We start from the raw sequence: 20,795 nt of genomic DNA, 5'->3' as shown, positions 1-20,795 counted from the left end.
TTCTGCATGTTCTCCTCGTGTTCGCGTAAGTTTCTTCTAGGTGCTCTGGTTTCCCTCACAGTCCAAAGACATGCGGTGTAGGTCAATTGAATAAACTAAATTGGCTGTATTATATGAATGTGTGAGTGTGTATGGATATTTCCCAGTACTGGGTTGCAGCTGGAAGGGTATCTACTGTGTAAAACATATGCTGGATCAGTTAGTGGGTTATTTCGCTGTGGCGACCCCTAATGAATAAAAGGACTAAGCTGAGGGAAAATAAATAAATGTCTGCTAAACCAGAGGTGTCCAAACCTACTGCTGTCTTGCAAGTTCTAGTTCCTACTCTAATTAAACACACCTTAATTAACCAGTCAAGACAGCAGAAATTTACTGACAGGTGTATTGAGGCAAATTGCAGTTAAACTCCAGTGGTATGTCTCCATTAGATTCTTCATTCAGTAGTAAAGGCACTGATCAGGGAGTCAACCTTTTTTAAGGGCTGGCTCAATTGCAAAATTATTTTAGTCCACTGAAACTATCACTGCTTAAAATGTCCCACAGTGCACTGTGAAAATCAGGGAGCATCAATGCTTGCTATGTTTTCTTAATGAGGTGGTTCCCAATTCCAGTTTGCGGGATCCCCTGCCCTGTCTCTCTTATGTCTCTCTTATTTAACAAAGATCAGTTCATGGATCTCTCTGGAAACGAGTTGATGATCTGAGTTAGGTGTGTTAAGGAAGAAAGACATAGAAAATAGCTGCTCCCAAATGGCACACTACACACTATGTACTCATGCACTATGTATTTATTCACTTACTCAACATTATAGTTCATGTATGTAGTGTTGTCCCAAATGGAGCACTACAGTTTTTTTTTACTAATCGGAAATTCAAACCGTTTCACTGGAGACGTTCGATGGTTGCCAAATCAGTGAAATGAAAGACCAAATATCAAATATTACCTGCCATAAGTATGATGCACTCGGGAGTGCTATAATCACTCTAATTGGAGTTTCACCATCCCAAATAAATAAAGTTATCCAATATGTGCGCCTGATAGCTCTGCCCTTTCCGCTACGTGAGCAAACCTGCGGTCTTTGATTCCGTGAAGTGTCCATCATTCCAAACACTTCATTTTACCAACTAAATGAGTGCATCATCCAGGTAATTAAAGTGTTTAAATTAAATTTGTAGAGTTTTCAGTGTGAACGCACTACTTACACTTATACTACAAAATGGCGTAGAATAGTGCATGAGAATGCAATTTGGGATGCACCGGAATTGGTATATAGGTATTGCTTGCCTGGTTCAAAACATACGTATGCAGGCGCAGGTTGCCAGATTGATGACCAACAGGAGTGTGTCTGACTATCGAGCCTAAAGGCTGATTTAAACTGTGTTCTAAATAAAAGCAATAATGATAGAGCAATAGAAGGAATATTTTCCATTTTAATGGAGTTTTTGATCTAACCAACATCTGAAATTTATATTTTAAAAATGGCTTCAAATTCTTTAAGCAGAACAACAACAACAAAAAAAAAAACTTTGACAGTGATCAGGTACACCTCATGTGCTTTATTCAGTGATAAATGCTAATAATGCGAGTTTGAATGCCATTTTACCAGACATTAATTGCCATGCTACTGAAAGCAGCAGCAGCAGTTCACCTCAGATCTTGAAAATAACATAAACAGTTTGAAACGGAACTTTAGAACTGTGACTCAGTGCAAGCAAACACATATCAATGATTCAGCATGCACATTTAATAATGTTAAAGAGGTTTAATTTGTATTAATTAGATTTTAAACCTATCCATTTCATCAGTGAGTGCAATATTCTGTGCTTCTGAATGGCTGTATTTAATTTTTTGTTGTGCAAACAGACAAATTGCTTATCACTGCAAATCTCATCATGTACTGCAGCGTGAAGTAAGGACACGGGTTTCCATGTAACCTGCTTACCTAATGTTTACATTCATAATATTTATATTATTTGCTTATTAAATACCTCCTTATGTGGAACTCTGAATCTGCATCTCATTTTAGAGGCCGTTATGGTCCACCGGAGGTTGCATTTTGGTCATGGACGCATGCTTTGAGAGCCTTTCTGACTAAATTAATTAAATACATGGTTTTCCAACCTGGGCCAAGGCAACCCGGGGTTCTGAAATATAATTGGCTAACGTGAAGATGGGCGGGTTAAGAGAACCAAAACAAAGACAGCCGCACATAACACACCTTTTTACGCAGAATAACTGACTTTAGCATTGTTTTTCAGATAAACAAGAATGTTCACTTAGCATGTTCCTTTGCATTTTTATGCTTTAGAAGACTCAAACATTTACATACAGCACCTTTAATGGAACTCTAAAGCGTGAATTATGAATTCACAAAAATCTCTAAAGGTAACAACAAACAAAACATATTTTGGGGAAAAAAAACATTTAGATTTTTCATATTTAAAATATGTATTTATACATGTATTTATATTTAAATGATCATAGACCAGACAGAACAATCTAGCAAACATTTGTAAATGATTGATTAATGGTTGAAATGTTGTTGGTATATGAAACCATCAATACATGCATGCATACATAATTTAATTCTGTTCTTTTAGCACTTTATAAAATGAATATTAAAAATTTCAGTTATGTAGATAAATTTATAAATTCCATTCTTGATGTTGTACAACCAGGACATTCTCATGTCACGTTAAGTGTCCCATTGTGTAGTGAACCAAGCCCATCACTGGCCTTACCAATGGCCAAATTTGTGTGCACAACCTACTGAGCCAGGACAGTTGCCCTCCAGGACTGAGAATTGACAGTCCTGTGTTAAACTGATTAAATACAAATATTAAAGGGACCTATTATGCCCCTTTTTACAAGATGTTAAAAAGGGTGTCTTATGTCTCCAGAGTGTGTATGTAAAGTTACAGCTCAAAATACCAAATAAATAATGTTTTATAACTCTTTGAAACAAGCCCCGTAAGGCTTTCATCCTAATTGTGCCATTTTGGTGACTTTAAATTCAAAGGAGATTGTGCTATTTTTCAAAAGAGGTCGGGGCTACAAATGCCTGCATGTCAGACTGTGTTTAAACCCCTTATACAAGTGATTTTTGCATAATAGGTCCACTTTAATAACAGACCTTCTTAACTGCAGACATGTTGTGCATTGAGAGATGCTCCTCTGCACATTTCATTTTAATCAGTTGTTATTTGACTTGACTTCTATCAGCTCAACCAGTCTTGCCATTTCAATCTGACCCCTGGCACCAACAAGGTATTTTTGCCCACAGAACTAGATATTTTCTATCTTTTGAATCCTATTTAAACCCTAGAGAAACACGTACTTGAAAATCCCAGCAGATCATAAGCAGCTTCCGAAATACTCAGAGCTGCCCGTCTGGCGCTATGAACCAATGCCATGCTTGAAACTCACTTGTATTCTTATTCCTCTCCATTCTGATGTTTGATTCGATTAACAGATCATTTTGGTTTGCTTTTGAAAGTTGCCCCTGTACCCTCATTCTCTCTTTCCCACATTAATCCACCTAAAATAGTGAATGAAAATGAGTACATTCAAAAACTGAGCTCATCAGAAGGGATGCTTTTTGTTTATGCTTTGCTATATGATAAATCTCTCAAACACATTGGATTTTAAACTTCTTGGTCAAATCCTGTGGCACTTAGTGAGCTGTCTATTAGTAATGTAACAAAGTAATTGAAGTTGTGTTATGTATACAAATGTTAATTTAACTATTAAAAATGTATTTATTTAGAAACGTAAACCTCTGTGGATGTTATATTGTTGTGAGAAGCGGAAATTCACACAAAATCTCACAGTTGGGTATGGGTATTATTTAACATCTGTTTTAGATTTGCTGTTGCAAGTGCATTGTGGTACTGACTTAGTGTGCATTGTACACTTGTAATGATGTTTGGAAGACAAGCAAAGTACAAAGTCCCGTGTATCCTACATATAGTTCATTCCTATGCCAAACAAGATATATAGCTTAAGTTTCTTATCTGTATCTGATGCTTCAGTTGACATTAAATTTGTTTATATCGCAAAATTTAAAAAGTGGAAATCATATCAGTTAGGAGGAGATGCATTTGTGGTCAAGTATAAACGGAACCCATACAATTTAAGGGTATATATTAGATATTTGGTTTGAAGACCAATTTACCAGGAATATCTAATAAATTTGCCAGTAGGTATTAAGAGTGTTGGTTAATTGTCATTAAACCACAAACAAATTTTTTAATTGGCCTTAGATCAAAAAAATTATCAATAGAAATAAATGGCTGTTTCTCAGTATGTGTTCTTGTCTGTGCTTGCGTTCTTGTGTCATCGTGAAACGTCATCAACCGTCGCCGAAGTACTGTTCCAATATTGCCAAAATCACATCTTGCCAAGTACAGAAAAAAAATCCCGAATGTGTTCTTGCTCCACCCCTTTTGCCAAGGATGCATCGAGAGGTGAGTTGTGCGAAGCACATGTATCCCAGAATACATTGCAACCTTACCAGCGAAAGCTAATGGCAGAGGAGATAATTTACACTGTTTTAAAAATACTCCTCTGTTATGTTACAAAATAAAGTTTTAAGAGTTGTTCAGGTGAGAATGTGGTTGTTTTAAACTCGAATTGGCAGTTTATTTATGAAGATCTTTGACGATGTGCCTCAGCTTATGCGCACTCTGACCTCCAGCTTGTCAGCAGGAGCTTCATCATCACCTCCTCCATCGAGAGCAGCTTTAATCAGCCAGTCCATTACGGATGTACCGCTGGATTGCATCTGTCCATTTTAGTTAAAACATGATATTTAATACAACTTGTGCATATCTAATGGACAGTTTTTGATCTTAGAAATCCATTATTTGTCCTTAGGTGTATTATTTTGACAGTGTTATTTTGTTACGTTTTATAATTGTCTTTAATTACCATGTTGTACGTTGTTTGTCATTGTTTAATGTACCAAATTGCCTAACATTATCATTATTTCCTATTGTTTACGTTTACGTACTGTATATTTCTATAATGTCCATTATAGTTTACTAAAACCTGATAATCAGAGACACGAATTTTACTTCACTTATTAATACATTTTACTTCACATTTATAGTGATTTATGTTTACATTTTTAAAATAAAAAATATAGATTTATAATATAAATATATTAATTATAAAGCTGTGCTTTATATAATTAAATCATTTAATTGTTAATGTACATTAAAACTGATGAATCTATGGTGAGGTAAGTGACATTATATGGACACTGCCATTCCATTTGAAAAAGTACCCGACTTGTGGACCCGCATCCTCTGTAGTTCTTTCTTCCAAATCTGTTCAACTTGGCAAGGACGCAAGTTTGAACTTTGCACACTTGAGAAACAGCCAGTGTGTATGATTCTTAGGATAACTAGAGCTTTAGGTACACTTTTTTTTGTTTGTTTTACCACAAATTATTTGTACATTCAGTATAGTAATACCAGTATATTATGCTAAACAACGGTTGTAGCGCATGGCATTTTTTGGATGATAATTCACTCAACAAGATCAACAGTCAATATTTTGTAATCATGATTTTTTGTTTGTTTTTTTATTTAACAAATGGCATAATGACAAAAAATCCCAACGTCTTTAAACATTGTGAACATTCATGTGGTTTGTGCATCATACTTATTCATTTATAAATGAGTACTTTGCGATTCAGACTTTGATTTTATGTGGGTACTGTTAGTTTCATACTCCTCATGGAGCTTTAATGAGGGAAACACGCTCTTGAGTGCAAGAGATCACATGATCACACGCCATTTGCCCTAAAGGTTATGTATTGAAGTCTGATTCATACAGCACCTTCAGATCCCTGTTATTATTATTTTACTCACACCCGACAGAGACTTCGACTCTGCCGAGCTTGTCATATCCTCCATACCTTTCACATGCTCCATCGATTCGCACAGCGTCAAAGCAACGAGACATTATTCATTTTCAATAAGCGAGAAAGACTGCGACAAAGTTGTACAGAGCTCAACAGACTGATCCTTCAGAGCATCCTCACTGACTAATCAATTTAATTCCACACAGACGCAGCAGTACATATTAAACATTGTTTTTTGGCCTTCTCGTCTCTGTTTTCAGCACTTCAGAAATCCCTCAGTTCCGGTTGCCCTACGAGGTGGTGCAGTTTGAGATTGATCTGATGAAGGATCTTGGCGTAAAGGTACGAGAGACGGGGGATGTCATATCTTTCCAACCCAGCAACACCCAAATGTCACTGACATTAATAACCATGCAAGGGGGAAGGGAAAAAAAACAAGCTAACAAAACACAATTAAAAGCCACATTAGTGAGGCAAGTGGCAAAGACATCCATCTGTCCATTGCCTGAGAGCTGTGATGGTGAGAAATGGCAATCGATAGTCCTCATCTAGATCACCTGACCATGATTAATTTGATTTTAGTCTTGAGAGAGCTGGAGAGAAAGAGGAAAGGTTTCTCAGACTTGATGGGGGGTTGGTTAAGGTTAGGAAAAGGGGACACTGAAAAAATTCTGATTCAATTGGCTCAGTTATTTTAATAGAGAATTAGCACAGTGCTGATGTTGCGGATAAGAACAACACGTCTTCTTGCTTATAGCAAGTCTTTTAAGGTTGTTGTTTGTCACACTGTATGAACATGATGCCAGTTATAAGCTATGTCACACTGTGGGGTGTCAATTGTCAAATAGTTGAATAAAAAGTTATTTAACCCTTATGTACTGTTGGGGATGTTTTCATCCACCCTGGGGTGATTTTAATTCTAAATTTGGCCATAACCTTTTCTGTGTTTCAGTGAGCAAAATAAGTTTTGGTGACAAATCTTATTTCGACACATATTTTTAGAAAATGCTTTGAAATTTAAAACAAATTTACTACCCTTATGTGATGATAGGGATGCAAACATCTACTAAATTAAATTGATGTAAAAATGCAGCAGATTAATATATTTTTTAAAATGTTATGCGTTAATCAACCTCAGTCATGATCAAAACTACTAAATTCCTTAGAAAATTACAGGATTTGAACTCTTTAATTGCCACATTTAAAAATGATGTCACTAATTTGGTTAAAAAACACACAAAAATGACGTATTTTCCATATAAAAAGTAATTGTGGACTGGATTTTTTTTACTTTTTATCAAAGTCTTAGACATGTCAAACAACATTGCCTGTGATACATTGTGTTTGATTAAATGTTTTTTTTTTTTTTCTCTCCCAATTTACTGTTGGTGACTGTTTTTGCCCCATTGACCTCCATTATAACCTTGTTTTTTGTGTACAAAACTGTGGCACCATATAATCAAGCATTTTTCCTGTTGGAAAGAGGTAAAATTTGTAATTGTTACTGTTGACCATCAGTTGGCACCATTAACCCTTTAGATGAAATAAAACAAAGAAATAAATAAAAAGCTTAGTTTCTGGATTTTATATGGTGTACAACTGTAAATTAAAGGGTGTGTGAGAATGACCTTTACGCACATGATGTATCTGAGAAAATCAAAAAATGCATCTCAGCGCTCAGAACTACATGGAGTAAATAATAACAAAGACTGTGTGTTCATACACCAACAAATGTGGTAATAATGGAAGTCAATAGGGCAAAAACAGCCACCTACAGTAAATTAGGGAGAAAAATTATTTATCTAATAGTGCATCAAAATCAAGGTTGTTACCAGTGCTCAATTTGTGAATGGTAAAGTCCCGTAACAGAGCGGGGTTACGGATCCGACATACTACCCGTAGAGGTTTAGCGCTGTTGGATAGCGGAGAGGTGTCGCGGACATAAGTTAAGAACCGGGGCAGGGGTTGGTTGTCACGGACGAACGTGAAGAGGGTTGGGGAGTCGTGGAACAAAGTAAAAATGCACAGCGGGCGAGGGAAAAGGACAGGTGAGTAGGGTGATAGGAAAAATGAGGTGCCGGATCAGATTTCAGAAGTTCCGTATCCGGCGTGTTCCGGCACAAGTTAAGTCCTGAAAGCGATTTCCTGAAAGAATCATTCACATGTTCAAGACTGTGATAAAAGGTTAAAAAAAAGTACTTTTTATATTGAAAATGCGTCATTTTGTGTGATTTTTATTTTATTTATTTATTTATTTTTTTTTTACCAAATCAGTAACATAATTTGTGAATATGGCAACTAAAGAATTAAAATTTTGTAATTTTCTAAACAATTTAGTAGTTTTAATCAGGACTGGGGTTGATTAACAATGCAAAAAAATATTTATCTGATGCATTTTTACAGCAGCTTAATGCAGTGGATGTTTTCATCCCTAACATAACAAACGGGCAGTAAATTTGAGTTATTAAAAAAAGTTTATTTTTTCCAAGCTATTTTTACATTTGCATAGATCAATTCTGCTACTATACAATTATTCAATTTAATTCAAGTGTAATTATATAGCACTTTTTACAATGATTACCATTCCAAAGCAGCTTCACAAAAGGTGCACAACATTATATTACAGTCAAAATTAGAAAAGTTAATGAATTGTTTAAAGAGTCAGCGGTACATAAACATAGTTAACTGATCATGAATGCATTCACTTATTTTACTAAATGCATGTTTTATTTGTGTGTGTGTGTTTCTTATGAAATATGTTTTGTGCGCATGCAGGAGACTGGATCAATCACATTTTACTGGGATGAACAGCTTAGAATGCATTTTAGTTGTAGAAATAAGAAAAAAAAACTCCTTCGAAACTCAAATAAGGTGTTTACTTTTATTTAATTATTCTTACAATACAAATAAAACAGTGTGATTTTGTAAATTTACAGAAATTGCATAAACAAATATGAAGATATTGTAAATCATGGGTGACCAACCTTGTTCCTGGAGAGCTACCTTCCTGCAGATTTCAGTTGCAACCAATATATAACACACCTGCCTGTAATTATCAAGCGCTGTTCAGGTCCTTATTAATTGGTTCAGGTGTGTTTGACCAGGGTTGGAGCTGAACTCGATGTTCTTGCTGCTGTCTCGTTTACTTATTTTCAGTGTTGTTCAGTAGCGTCGCTACAAGCAGTAACGCTACTAGTTTAACTATATTTCTCAGTAGTGTGGTGGTAGAGTCGCTACTTTTTAAATCACATATCTTTTCATTAGTGAATTTTTTTATTTATTTTTTTTTAGTCAAGTAGCATAGTAGCGTCCACACAAGCCACATTTACCAATCGCGGATCAATAAGTGACGGCACTGACATTCACAGAACTGTGAGGCCGGTGTCTAGCCAATGAAAGTAAATCCATATGATGGCGAGAACGACGATTTCTTCTTCTTCCTTTTTTACGCTGGTTGACAGCATATAAATATATACAATATAACATAATATATATACAATATAATGCTTTTTCCTAAACATTACCTTTACTGGATAAACCAGCAGGCTGCCTGTGTTGTAAAACATCTGAAATGTTGTTTTGTTCCTTCAGTATTATTGTTATCTTATTATTAATTACCTCTAGAACTGTCAAAAGCGTCTGTTCTCCACTTCTCACGTCTTCAAATGCCACCTCGCATTCATTGCGCATCGGCATACTGTCTTCTGAGGCACAGGTCATTTATTAAATGAAGAAAAGATTCACGCAGCTTTTCCTATCGCAGCAAATTCTGCCAGTTAATTAGAAAGTGAAAATTTTGTTCTCTTTGAAGGTACAGTAGGTCTTTAGAAACATATTTTTTGTTGTGCTGGTTGAAAGTTTATTCACATTCCAATAATATTGATTAAAGTAAATGATCTAAACATATTTTTATGTATTTTTATCTTCTGGCTAAGGCATAAAATTAAAAAATGTTCATCTAAATAAATAGTCAGGCCGACATCTCTCATAATCCCCATAAGTAGCCCAAACAGTCTGTCAGCAAATGCAGATTTGAACAACTGCGCCAGCCGTTTATATGGAGCTCCGTTGTTTGTGCATTGCGCGTTTATGAAAGGGATCGAGAAAGCGAGAGAGAGCATGCACGCGATCGGTAAAAACATGCTGAATCATAACTTTTTAAAAACTTGAAACAATATTGGAGTTACCTTTGCACGCTGGTGAAAGGATGACACTATAGCTGAAGGATTTCTTTCTTCAGTTTTAGCTTTTTCAGCCACTAAAGTCTTCCGATAAATGATTGATGTTACTATTTTCAGTTTCATAAGGTCCTTTTACAGCATCGATAATGTTAATTCTATTTAGTTTAATAACAAAACACAAGTAAATACCGCTATTCCGTCCAACCTGCTTTACTGAGGTAAAAATGGTTTTATTTTCACATCACATTGGTTCATTTTTAATCAATGATGACCTGTGATGCTCTCCTTATATTGTTTACCATGCTAGTCTGAATACTCACTCTAAAATAGCATGTCAGTTTGGCTTAGTAATAAGTGCAATTCCTGCATGCTGCTGGACAAGCACTAGTCGCTTTTAATACATGAGTGAGGCTTCTGCTGTCATCTGCTCGTGTTTTAGGAGGCGTGACTCTGGACGGCAGGGGAGGTACTGTGATTCAGAGATTTATACTAAGCTGTTAACATTATGGAAGATCACCTACTGCACATTTAACTCATTGGATAGAAACTTTGTTTTATTCTCACGTCTTGTATGTGATATTCCAGTTTGTGCATAAATTTAATTCAGATTGTTGGACGGAAGCATAGCCACTTGCTGTGGTTAAGCACACAGTGTCATTAATATGCTGCATTTGCTTTCTATAAAGTTTGCTAGTGAGATTACAGCAATTATTACAGCAAGGATATGATGGTACATATTCATTACAGAGCACATTACGCTGTGTTCATGTGTGTGTGAGGCACTGACTGCTGTGGAGCATCAGAGCAGAGCTCATTAATATTCATGAGCATCCCAAAAATGATCAACACTGAGCTTTTTGATTCGAGGGCTAATTAATGTGGTTATTTTTCAACTTGTCTTAGCTACTTTATGGCACCTGTAAAATACAAATATTATTTTGTAAAACAGTTGTAGGTGTATCGGTCAATATCTAATTGGGCCTCATTTCTTCTGTCTTCAAATTAGTAGTTGTTCTCCATGTGTAATTCATAGGAAATCTCATTGCTTTATTTTTATATTGACACATTAAATTATAAAGCTATTACTGTCAGCCAAAATATTGGTATGTAATCTTTTTTTTTTGCTGTGATTTTTGTTTATGCTTTTTGATTAATGTTGTGTAATTCTGTCCATGTTGGCATCCGTCTAATTTAACCAGCTTCAACCAACCGGCTGAAATATTTGCTGCAAAATAGCATATAATTACATTGGATGCACAGCCTTTTGACGTCAACAACATAATATATGGGAGGCGTTTTGATAAACCTGTATATTTTGCTTACCTAACTATAGATAATTAAATTGTTAGCTGCGTTTCATCATTTTAACGTATCCTCATTTTCCTCTGCAGTCCGTGACCCTGTAAGAATAGACCTGCGACCCACCTCTTATGAACCACATTTGTATTTTGTCATTTGTAGCTCAACACATAGCGGCCCATGTGACCACAGAATGACTCTGTTTGTACTAATGTATCATAACTATACTCGTCTGTATACTGCCATCACAAAGGTTGCAGGATGATTGATGTAATTATGTCCTGGAATTCACAGCAGCGTAGAATAATTGACGCTAACATCCTCTTTATGTGAATAATACAGACAGATGGAGGCAGCTGAGACAGATGCGGTATGGTGATGTGGTTTCTTTTTTATTTATTTCTGACAGGTTGTTCTTGAGAAGGGACTGGGGCAGAATGGCTTGACTCTGACCTCGCTGAAGGAGGAGGGCTATCAAGTGGTCTTCATTGGCATTGGTTAGTCTCTTTCTTGAGTTTCTTTCACCTAACAAAAAGATGATGATCTGTTGACTGTATTTGATCTGGTAGTATTATTTCATGAGTATTTTTTTATCATGTGTTCAGCTGCATTTTTTGTTATTAAAGATCATTTGATATGTATTCAGCATTTAAGCTTTTTAACCTACAGTAAATCACAGAAGTGTCTATCAATGAAGGATGTAGGCTGTCTTGCTGTTTGATCAAACTAAAAATTGATTAATACACAAATTGTCAGCCATTTGTTCTCTTTAACTTCTGAGGACGCACTACGCTAAACCTACAGTTGAAGTCAGAATTATTAGCCGCCCTGTTTATTTTATTTTTTTCCCACAATTTCTGTTTAACGGAGAGAAGATTATTTTAGCACATTTCTAAACATAATAGTTTTAATAACTCATCTCTAATAACTGATTTATTTTATTTTTGCCATGATGAAAGTAAGTAATATTTGACTACATATTTTTCAAGACACTTCTATACAGCTTTAAGTGACATTTAAATGCTTAATTAGGTTAATTAGCTTAACTAGGCAGGTTAGGGTAATTAGGCAAGTTATTGTATAATGATGGTTTGTTCTGTAGACTATCGAAAAAAAAAAATCTTTATTTAAAGAGGCTAACAATTTTGACCTGTTTTTATTCTAGCCCACATAAAACAAATAGAAGAAAAATATTATTAGACACACTGTGAAACTTTCCTTGCTCTGTTAAACATCATTCGGGAAATATATAGTATTTGCATCACTTTTTATAAAGCCTTGTCCCTTTGTCACATTTGTATGTCATTTTGGACATTTTACACAATGGTAAACTTGCTTGGTAGCTCACTCTGAGTATAGCATTGCATTTGTGATGTGTAGCTCAAGATAAAAAAAAAAACAACAACAAAAAAACAGATAAATAACACTTATTTTCTTAAGAGTCCCATGAATTCCTTTGAAATGTGCATTTTTATTCAATGTTTATTTGGTGGGACATATTGTAACCCCTCCCCTTGAAAAAAAAAAAAAAAAAACTGCCAATAGTGTTTTGTTTTCATCACTGCTCTGCCAGAGTGAGGCTGAGCTCAAGCGGATCAAATAAACAGCATTTTGAATGGGGCAGGGCATATCAGATACTTTAGAGCAGAGATGCCCAAACTATGGGCCACGGGCCAAAGTTGGCCTTTTGTAACCTTTGATTTGGCCCACCATCCCATCTGAGATAGGAGTATGAATGATGGGCAGGGTTGGGGTGAATGATTTTAACAGAGATTGTCATTTCTTTTTTAAAATAATTTTTTTTTTTTTGTCCGTTTTATTTTTGAGCTACAAAAAAGCCAACTAAAAGTAAATATTTCATTTAAATGTTAATTGTAAATACGTAAATATATAATTTGCAAAAATGTAAATACTGTCACTCAACAGATAGTGGACAATTCAGAAGACATCTGCAAGAAAATCAAGACAAAATCAGATGCAGCTTGACTAGCGTAACTCCATTCTGTTATAAATGAGATATGAGTTTTTACTGTAAGAAGTTCATTATATAAACGTAAAAAATGTCTACTGCATTAGTTCATACAAAGCAATGTTTCTTAGTTATTTTTAAATATTATTAAAAAAATTAGAAAGTGGGCGACACGGTGGCACAGTGGGTAGCACGTTCGCCTCAAAGCAAGAAGGTCACTTGTTCGAGCCTCGGCTCGGTCAGTTGGCATTTCTGTGTGAAGTTTGCATTTTCTCCCCGTGTAGGCGGGATTTTCCCCTCTGGTGCTCCAGTTTTCTCCACAAGTCCAAAGACATGCGCTATAGGTGAATTGGGTATGCTAAATTTGACCGTAGTGTATGAGTGTGTGTATGTGTGAATGAGTGTGTATGGATGTTTCCCAGATATGGGTTGTAGCTGGAAGGGAATCAGCTGTTTAAAACATATGCAAGTTGGCGGTTTATTCCTCTGTGGCGACCCCAGGTTAATAAAGGGACTAAGCCGAAAAGAAAATGAATGAATGAAATTTGGAAGTACCATTGGCAGTTATATTTACCTTTCGCCCACTAGCCTCAATCTAGTTTGGTTTTTGGCCCTTCATAAGAAAATGTTTGGGCACCTCTGCTTTAGAGCATTTTGATTGATCAAGATTTGACATGTTTATATCAGTTTTATTGCACACCACCTTTAAAATGCATGTTTACCACACATTTTTTGTGTGTGTGTAGTGTAGATCAGGGTTTCCCAAACTTTTCAGCCCACAATCCCCAAAATAGCAATGCCAGTTGCTCGCAACCCCCAATATCATCTGAGGTGGTTATAAATGCAGAAACCTTGCATACAATGGGGCACACCAATAGGCCCAAGTCTATTGTTTGTTTATTTTATTTTATTTTTTTAATGTATGCCAGTGCTGTAAATGTGCCAGAAAGTTTAACCTGGTGCCATAACATCAATCTGCTGCATCTGACACTATTGCTGCATCTTAAATATAATGTAAAGAGTCAATTTTAGTTTCTTGTTTCTTATGGTTTGAGAGTCCTTCAGATGCCTTTTGGTAAATTCCAGGTGGGCAATGGCTTTTGTCTGGCCACTCTATCATAAAGGCCTGATTAGTGGATTGCTGTACAGATGGTTGTCCTTCTGCAAGGTTCTCCTCTCTCCACAGAAAAATACTGGAGCTCAGATATTGTCATCATCGGGTAATTGATCACCTCCCTGACTAAGGCCCTTCTCCCTAATCACTCAGCTTAGATGGCTGGCCAGCTTTATGAAGAGTCCTTGTGGTTCTAAACATCTTCCACTTAAGGATGATGGAGGCAACTGTGCTCATTAGAACTTTCAGAGCAGCAGAAATGTTTCTGTAACCTTCCCCAGCCTTGTGCCTTGAGAAAGTCCTGTCGTAGAGGTCTACAGGCAATTCCTTTGTCTTCATGTTTGGTTTGTGCTTTGATATGCACTGTAAACCCTGGGATCTTATATAGACAGGTGTATGCCTTTTCGAATCATGTCCAATCAACTGAATTTAGCACGGGTAAACTCCAATCGGTGTCTCGACCCCACTTAAGGAACCACTGGTGTAGATAGTATGTTTTTTTTTTCAGTTAAACATTACTAAATCTCCATTTGAATTTGGAATGTCACAGAAAAAATTAAAACACATTATAGTGCCTCTCACTAAACATCTAAATTTGAAACTGCCACAAAAATGTACTGAAGCAGTATTTAATTTGTCACCGCAGGCATTTATTTTTGTATGTATTCTAACACTGTTGATAAACTAATTAGTCACAGAGTTTTTCTCCAATCTAAACCACTCTGAGAAGTCTTTTTTGTTCTCCAGGGACGCATGTAACCCTTTCCCTTGAAATCTAACTGCCTGTCTATTTAATGCTCCCATTGTCTCTTGTTGTCCGACTTTCTTGTAAATCTTGTGTTCTGTTTGTCTTTCTCCTAATCTACTGTGTCCTTCACTGTGTCTTTGCCTTTGAGCACACAAACACACACACAAACACAAACACACACCCTAGCGTACTCATTTACTCATGTTCATTTTTAACCTCAAAAAGTTCACCTTAAACAATAGAGAATCATTACCCAACTTATGCGAATTATTTACTCACCTTCACGTGGTCACATACAGCAAACATACATGAAACAAGCAGTTTCTTTCATCAATCATATACAAGAGTTGAATTTTTTTATCAGTCAGCTCAAAATAGAAATCTGTTTTACTCTCCCTTCTTTTGTCAATGCTAAAGCACATAGAGTGTGTGGTGAAAAATTTGTCCATGCATTCTTACATTTTTAATTGACCTTGTTTTACTAGTTATTAAAAATTGTCAAAACGTTAAATATATAAACGTAAAACATTATATGTATTTACCATATAAGGTAGCCTACTATGCTGGGTGTACAATCTGACACAATGACAATGACACAAATCATAAAAAAACACTTCTTTATTTTAGTCTCTCAAGACAAGATTTGAAACAGTAGGGATTAAGGCAAAGGAAGGTTGGATAACTCTTATTTTGATCCACAATCTTACTTTTTCTCAGATTTCAATCCCCCGAAGCATCTGACATCATGTCACACATAGGACATGCATTAGGGCTTCCCCTACCTTAATACACATAAAACACGGATTGCCGTAAAACTCTTCAAAGGCAGGGAAGCTTTTTCTCTTGTTAAGGGCATGGAAAGGGTTAAAGACATTTATCGATTTAACGCTCATCATAATACCAGCCATACATGTAAAGCAATAATGTCCTTCAATTGGGTTACTTTCAGCTGCCGTCATCCTTGAACCAATCTCAGCTCCATCTGTTTGTTCCATTGCTCAGTTTGCTCCAACTTTCTTTTGCAGTCTGACGCTTGTCAAACGCACAGAATGCCCAGTTCGTGCCACAAGACGTCTATATCTCATCCTTGCATTGACTTCACATGTAAATCACTCGCGCTTCGTCTGCTTACCTCCATGTAATGTAATGATAGTGAGGGCGCAGGTAAGATGTCATTTTTCGAGAGACGCTCAAATACATCTAGTGCGCTGCGTATGCAAAGTCTGTAAGTCCTGTTAAGCAATTAAGTGCAAACTGAAATAAATATAAATTGATGATATGGTTTAGAATTTGATTTTTTTACGAGATTATTTATATTTTTTGTGATTATTTTGCATTTAATTAAGAATTTTGCAGACTTTTTGTTGATTTTGCATTGGATTCAGCGATCGCGGAATTGCGAAAGACTAGGGGGTCTGAAAATACAATATAAAGTTTGTTTTCAATAATGTTCAGCAAAAATGAATGGAATTAATGACAGCTGTTGCAATATCAGTTCTTGGAAGGTATGCATATGGTGTCATTTTTCATTTTTGTGTTAAAGCTGTAATATTGCAAGACCAATTAAATTAAAACAAACAACACAATTATTAATTATGAGGAATTTGAATATTGGACGTTGTTGCCATATAGCAACATTTCATTAAGTACCTTAAAAAATCCCCTTTTTCACAGCACTTTAAGTTAAGCTATTTTAAGAAAAGAAAAAAAAAGTCAAATATATATATTTTTTATAGATCTATCATAATGTGTGCAGTAAATTATGATTGAATTGCCTCTTGTTACAGTTATGAAATAGTTTGATAACACGCAAAAAATGTTCATGGGCCAATGAAATAAACACATTAAAATACTCCACAGGGCACCTATTGAAATACTTATTGGAAGAACCCTGGAGTTTTACTGGGACTTATAACAAGACAAACAAAACACACAACTCCATATGAAGCTGTATTTGTGTACATAACAGAGCATGTGTTTCTGTAGCACATGAATAGATGTAGATGTAGAGCATGCTGACAGCAACGCCAGGAGTCATAGGTTTGATTCAGCAGATTAACGAATTGTTGAAATGCATACAGTTTTAGATGCCTTAATGTAAGTCACTTTGGGTAAAAGAGTCAGCTGTGAATTGTCAATTGTAAGTGTGAAGCTAGAGACATCCACTCTGACTCTCACTCTGGCTTTGGAGGTCATGGAAAAAATAGCCAAATCTGATTCAGAATGAATTATTCTTTTGAGTCAGATATTTTCAATTACTCACTTAATCCAGGCCACAAAACACAAAGTCGCAGGTGTTAACGGCTTAAACTCCAGCTATTTTATCTCACAAATCTATTGTATCACTGCAGAATTTAATGCATGGGCTTAAATTCAACGTCCATGCATTTTATCTGCATGGAAAAGATTGATAAATATTCAGTAATAATATATTATATATTCAAAATATCCCTTTATATGTTTTATATGCTCAATATAAGTTCAGAGGAAAACAAGCCAAAGAACTGTTTCTTGTAAATAAAATCCCATAATATTTTTCATGCATTCATTCATTTTTAAGTCTTTATTCTTTTGCCTATTTTTGAACATGTTATAGAGCATGTGGTGATTAAGTTTTACATCCTGTGTACTTTTTAATCACCAATGTTAAAATCTGATTTTATAAAGAAGGACATACTTTTTACCGGTGACATATGCGGTATCATTTAGTCGATTGCATCATGATGGTGTTTGACATCTTTCTTGACCAATGGTTGCACCTAAAACAGGACAGGATACACAATGGAAGAGAGAGAAAAGAAGAGAAGGCAAAACAGAAAACAAAACGCAAAACACCACAAAGCATAACGTTTGTACAGTACATTTGAAGACAACAATCATAGCCTCCTGTGAAATTTTATTAAACTTTAACCAAAATCTCTCCCCCTCGAAATGACTTTTCATCACTTTCTGGTAACATGGAATTTCCTTAAGGCAGGCATATTTCCTTTAATGCATGCCTTGTTTCTATAAGTTCATCCATTTGTCAATCTCTCAACAATCCAGTGGCTTCCCAAAGAACAAAATCCTGCACCGCTTTATGTATGTATTTATTTATTCATTTAGCATTTCAGGACCGTTTCAAGTGGATGTACAGTACAATACATCACAACAACAGAAAAAAAAGACAAATATATCTTTTGTTACATGCTGACTTCAATATTTAATAATATTGAACGTAGCAGTTTTTTATTTTAAGTTTTATTATTATTATTATTATTATTATTATTATTATTATTATTATTATTATTCCAATCAAACTAAAATAAATAAAATACTTTCCGAAAGAAAATCACTTGGGAAATGTCTGAAAAAGAATTGCATTTTCACAGGAGGGCTAATAATTCTGCCTTTAGCTGTGTATTAAACATATTTAAGGACTGTACTAAATTGTATTACATTTGAAATAATAAACAAATGTCTTGCTGACAAACGGGTAAATGTTGGCTTGACTGTGACAAATGAATATTATTTTAGCTGCACTTAATCTTGTATTTTATTATTTCATCAAATTATTTTTGTTCTAAACATGCCTGACATTATTTTTATTATTATTTTAGGTCTATAAAGCTCTTCTCATCTTCAGCCTATAAAGGTATATGTTGCCATAAGGAGTGAATAAACAATGAAGGAATTTCAACTTTTCCATCTAATCTTTTAATGCTTGCCAGCTTGTGGCATTTGTGCTTTCTTTGCACGGAACACAGTGTGTCCATTGAGTCATTTTGCCGTCTATTTTTATTAAAGTGAAGAAATATTGTCTGCATTGGCATATTGATTCGATTTGAGAAATTCAAACATTCCTCGAGGGCGACTGTGTACTTTGTGCTTCTTTCTTCTCTTTATAATTAAAAGGAATACGTATCATTTATTATGTTTGAATAAGCACTACTTTTTTGGGCGCTAAGCTTCATTGTTATTGAGACGGGCGAGACTCAGAACTGCTCTGGGATTTCTTTTTCTCATAAAGCAACCGCAATAAGCCGGGAATCATAAAGGAAATGATTACATTTGCGCCTCTGTGATATATTTTTTTCTCCACTTCTCTCATGTTGTCTCTAATGTCAGCCTCAACAGTGATTGACATGCAAATGTGTACCTTCGCCTTTGAGAGAGAGAAATGGTTGAAAAACACAGATAAGGATGTCTCTTTTCGCCCTGGTAAAATAACGCACACACTCCTCTTTGTCATTTTATCATGTGATTGCCATGTCGCACGCTCGCCGTCTCAGTAATGGCTATCATCAAAATATACATTTTCGGACCGTTGCCTTGAAAATATTGTTTTCTGTGTACACCCACCACAAAATGGTTCATAATGGAGGCAATTAAGCCTGGAACGCTTTAAGGTTAGCGGCAGTCATGTGGGTTTATCTGAAGCATTGAAAAAGATGAATGCAGCATCTAAACTACACCATATGGAGAGGCAGATTGGTCTCGATGTTCAGTTCTAATGAATATGACTCTGAGGAGGTCTTACTGAGGTCAGCGTCTGTATCATAATGTCACATTAGCTGAGATTCCTACAAAAGCTGAAGAGATGCCTAAGAAATGTTTTCTCTTTAAAGGAACACTCCACTTTTTTTGGAAACAGTTTAAGTTGTTCCATTTTAATTCGTACAACTGATCTCCTGAGGCACTTTTAGCTCAGCTTAGCTTAGCATAAATCATTGAATCAGATTAGACCATCTTGTTTCAAAAACAAAAATAAAAAAGTTTTGATAGTTTTCCTATTTAAAGCATGACTCTTTTGTAGTTAGAACATGGATTAAGATGTTAACTCAAGAACTGTTTAGGGACTTAAAAAAGGAGTGTTCCTCTAACCTTTGTGGACTCACAGTCCCTTCATTCCGACTATCGGGTATCTCAGTAACACTTGATATGCTAAATATAATTAAAGGAGCATTATGTAGGATTGAACTAGCGGTTAAACTATTGCTGTCCATATTTAAAATATTGGATTTTTTTTACCTTGCCCCTCAATCTCAAAATAATGCACACACGTTGCCAGATTGACAACACATCAACAGGAGCAAGCCTGTTGCAAAATTACAACACAAGCTCATTAGAGTATGTGCTCTGGGCTACGTTTTTGGGAAATTGCAAATATGCGCTTCAGCATAAGTTTGTCTGCATTTTGTCGGTAAAGTGAATGCTATGGGGTAGTAGGAAGCTGTCAAATTTGATTCTTTTTCACACTATAGTGTGAAACATTTACAAGCACTTGCTATTGACGAATAAACGGTTGTTTTCGCTCGAGACAAAATAAAGACCACAAAAACGACTTAAACGCATCTCTGATCCATAATCGAACATGTTTACCCTGCATGCTTATCTTCGTAGATTCCAGAGAGGTCAGATTTGGTAGCCTGCATTGTACAGTTTTGTCTTTGGGATGTGGAGTGGATCGGGTTTAAGTGGTTCCAGAAACCAGGGAAACTAAATAAAAAAAAGCTAGGTGAAATTTTAGCAAAAGTATGCAGCCACAATGCCCTTTTCTCTTTTCCTTCCTCTTGGCTGATTTTAGGGAAGGAGGTGCTTAAATCAATCGCGAGAATATATTATTCTATGATATT

The 20,795-nt window shown here is 35.6% G+C and overlaps 1 protein-coding gene across 4 annotated transcripts in view; it reads left to right on the top strand.

Annotated features, from left to right (window-relative positions):
• Positions 1 to 20,795, top strand: part of dpydb (dihydropyrimidine dehydrogenase b) — a 303,079-nt gene that overhangs the window by 78,468 nt on the left and 203,816 nt on the right. For all 4 annotated transcript variants that reach the window (XR_015477648.1, XM_087239143.1, NM_212893.1 and 1 more), the window contains 2 exon segments: positions 6,130 to 6,211; positions 11,759 to 11,846. Coding sequence is in view for 3 of the 4 variants with exons in the window: in XM_087239143.1 (XP_087095269.1) it covers positions 6,130 to 6,211; positions 11,759 to 11,846 (170 nt within the window). In the remaining variant the exon portion in view is untranslated.

The sequence above is a fragment of the Danio rerio genome, chromosome 2, assembly GCF_052040795.2.
Source record: "Danio rerio strain M-AB ecotype USA chromosome 2, GRCz13ab, whole genome shotgun sequence".
Lineage (NCBI taxonomy): Eukaryota > Metazoa > Chordata > Actinopteri > Cypriniformes > Danionidae > Danio > Danio rerio.
The sequence above is the reverse complement of the archived record's forward strand: the minus strand, read 5'-3'. Positions and strand labels throughout refer to the sequence as shown.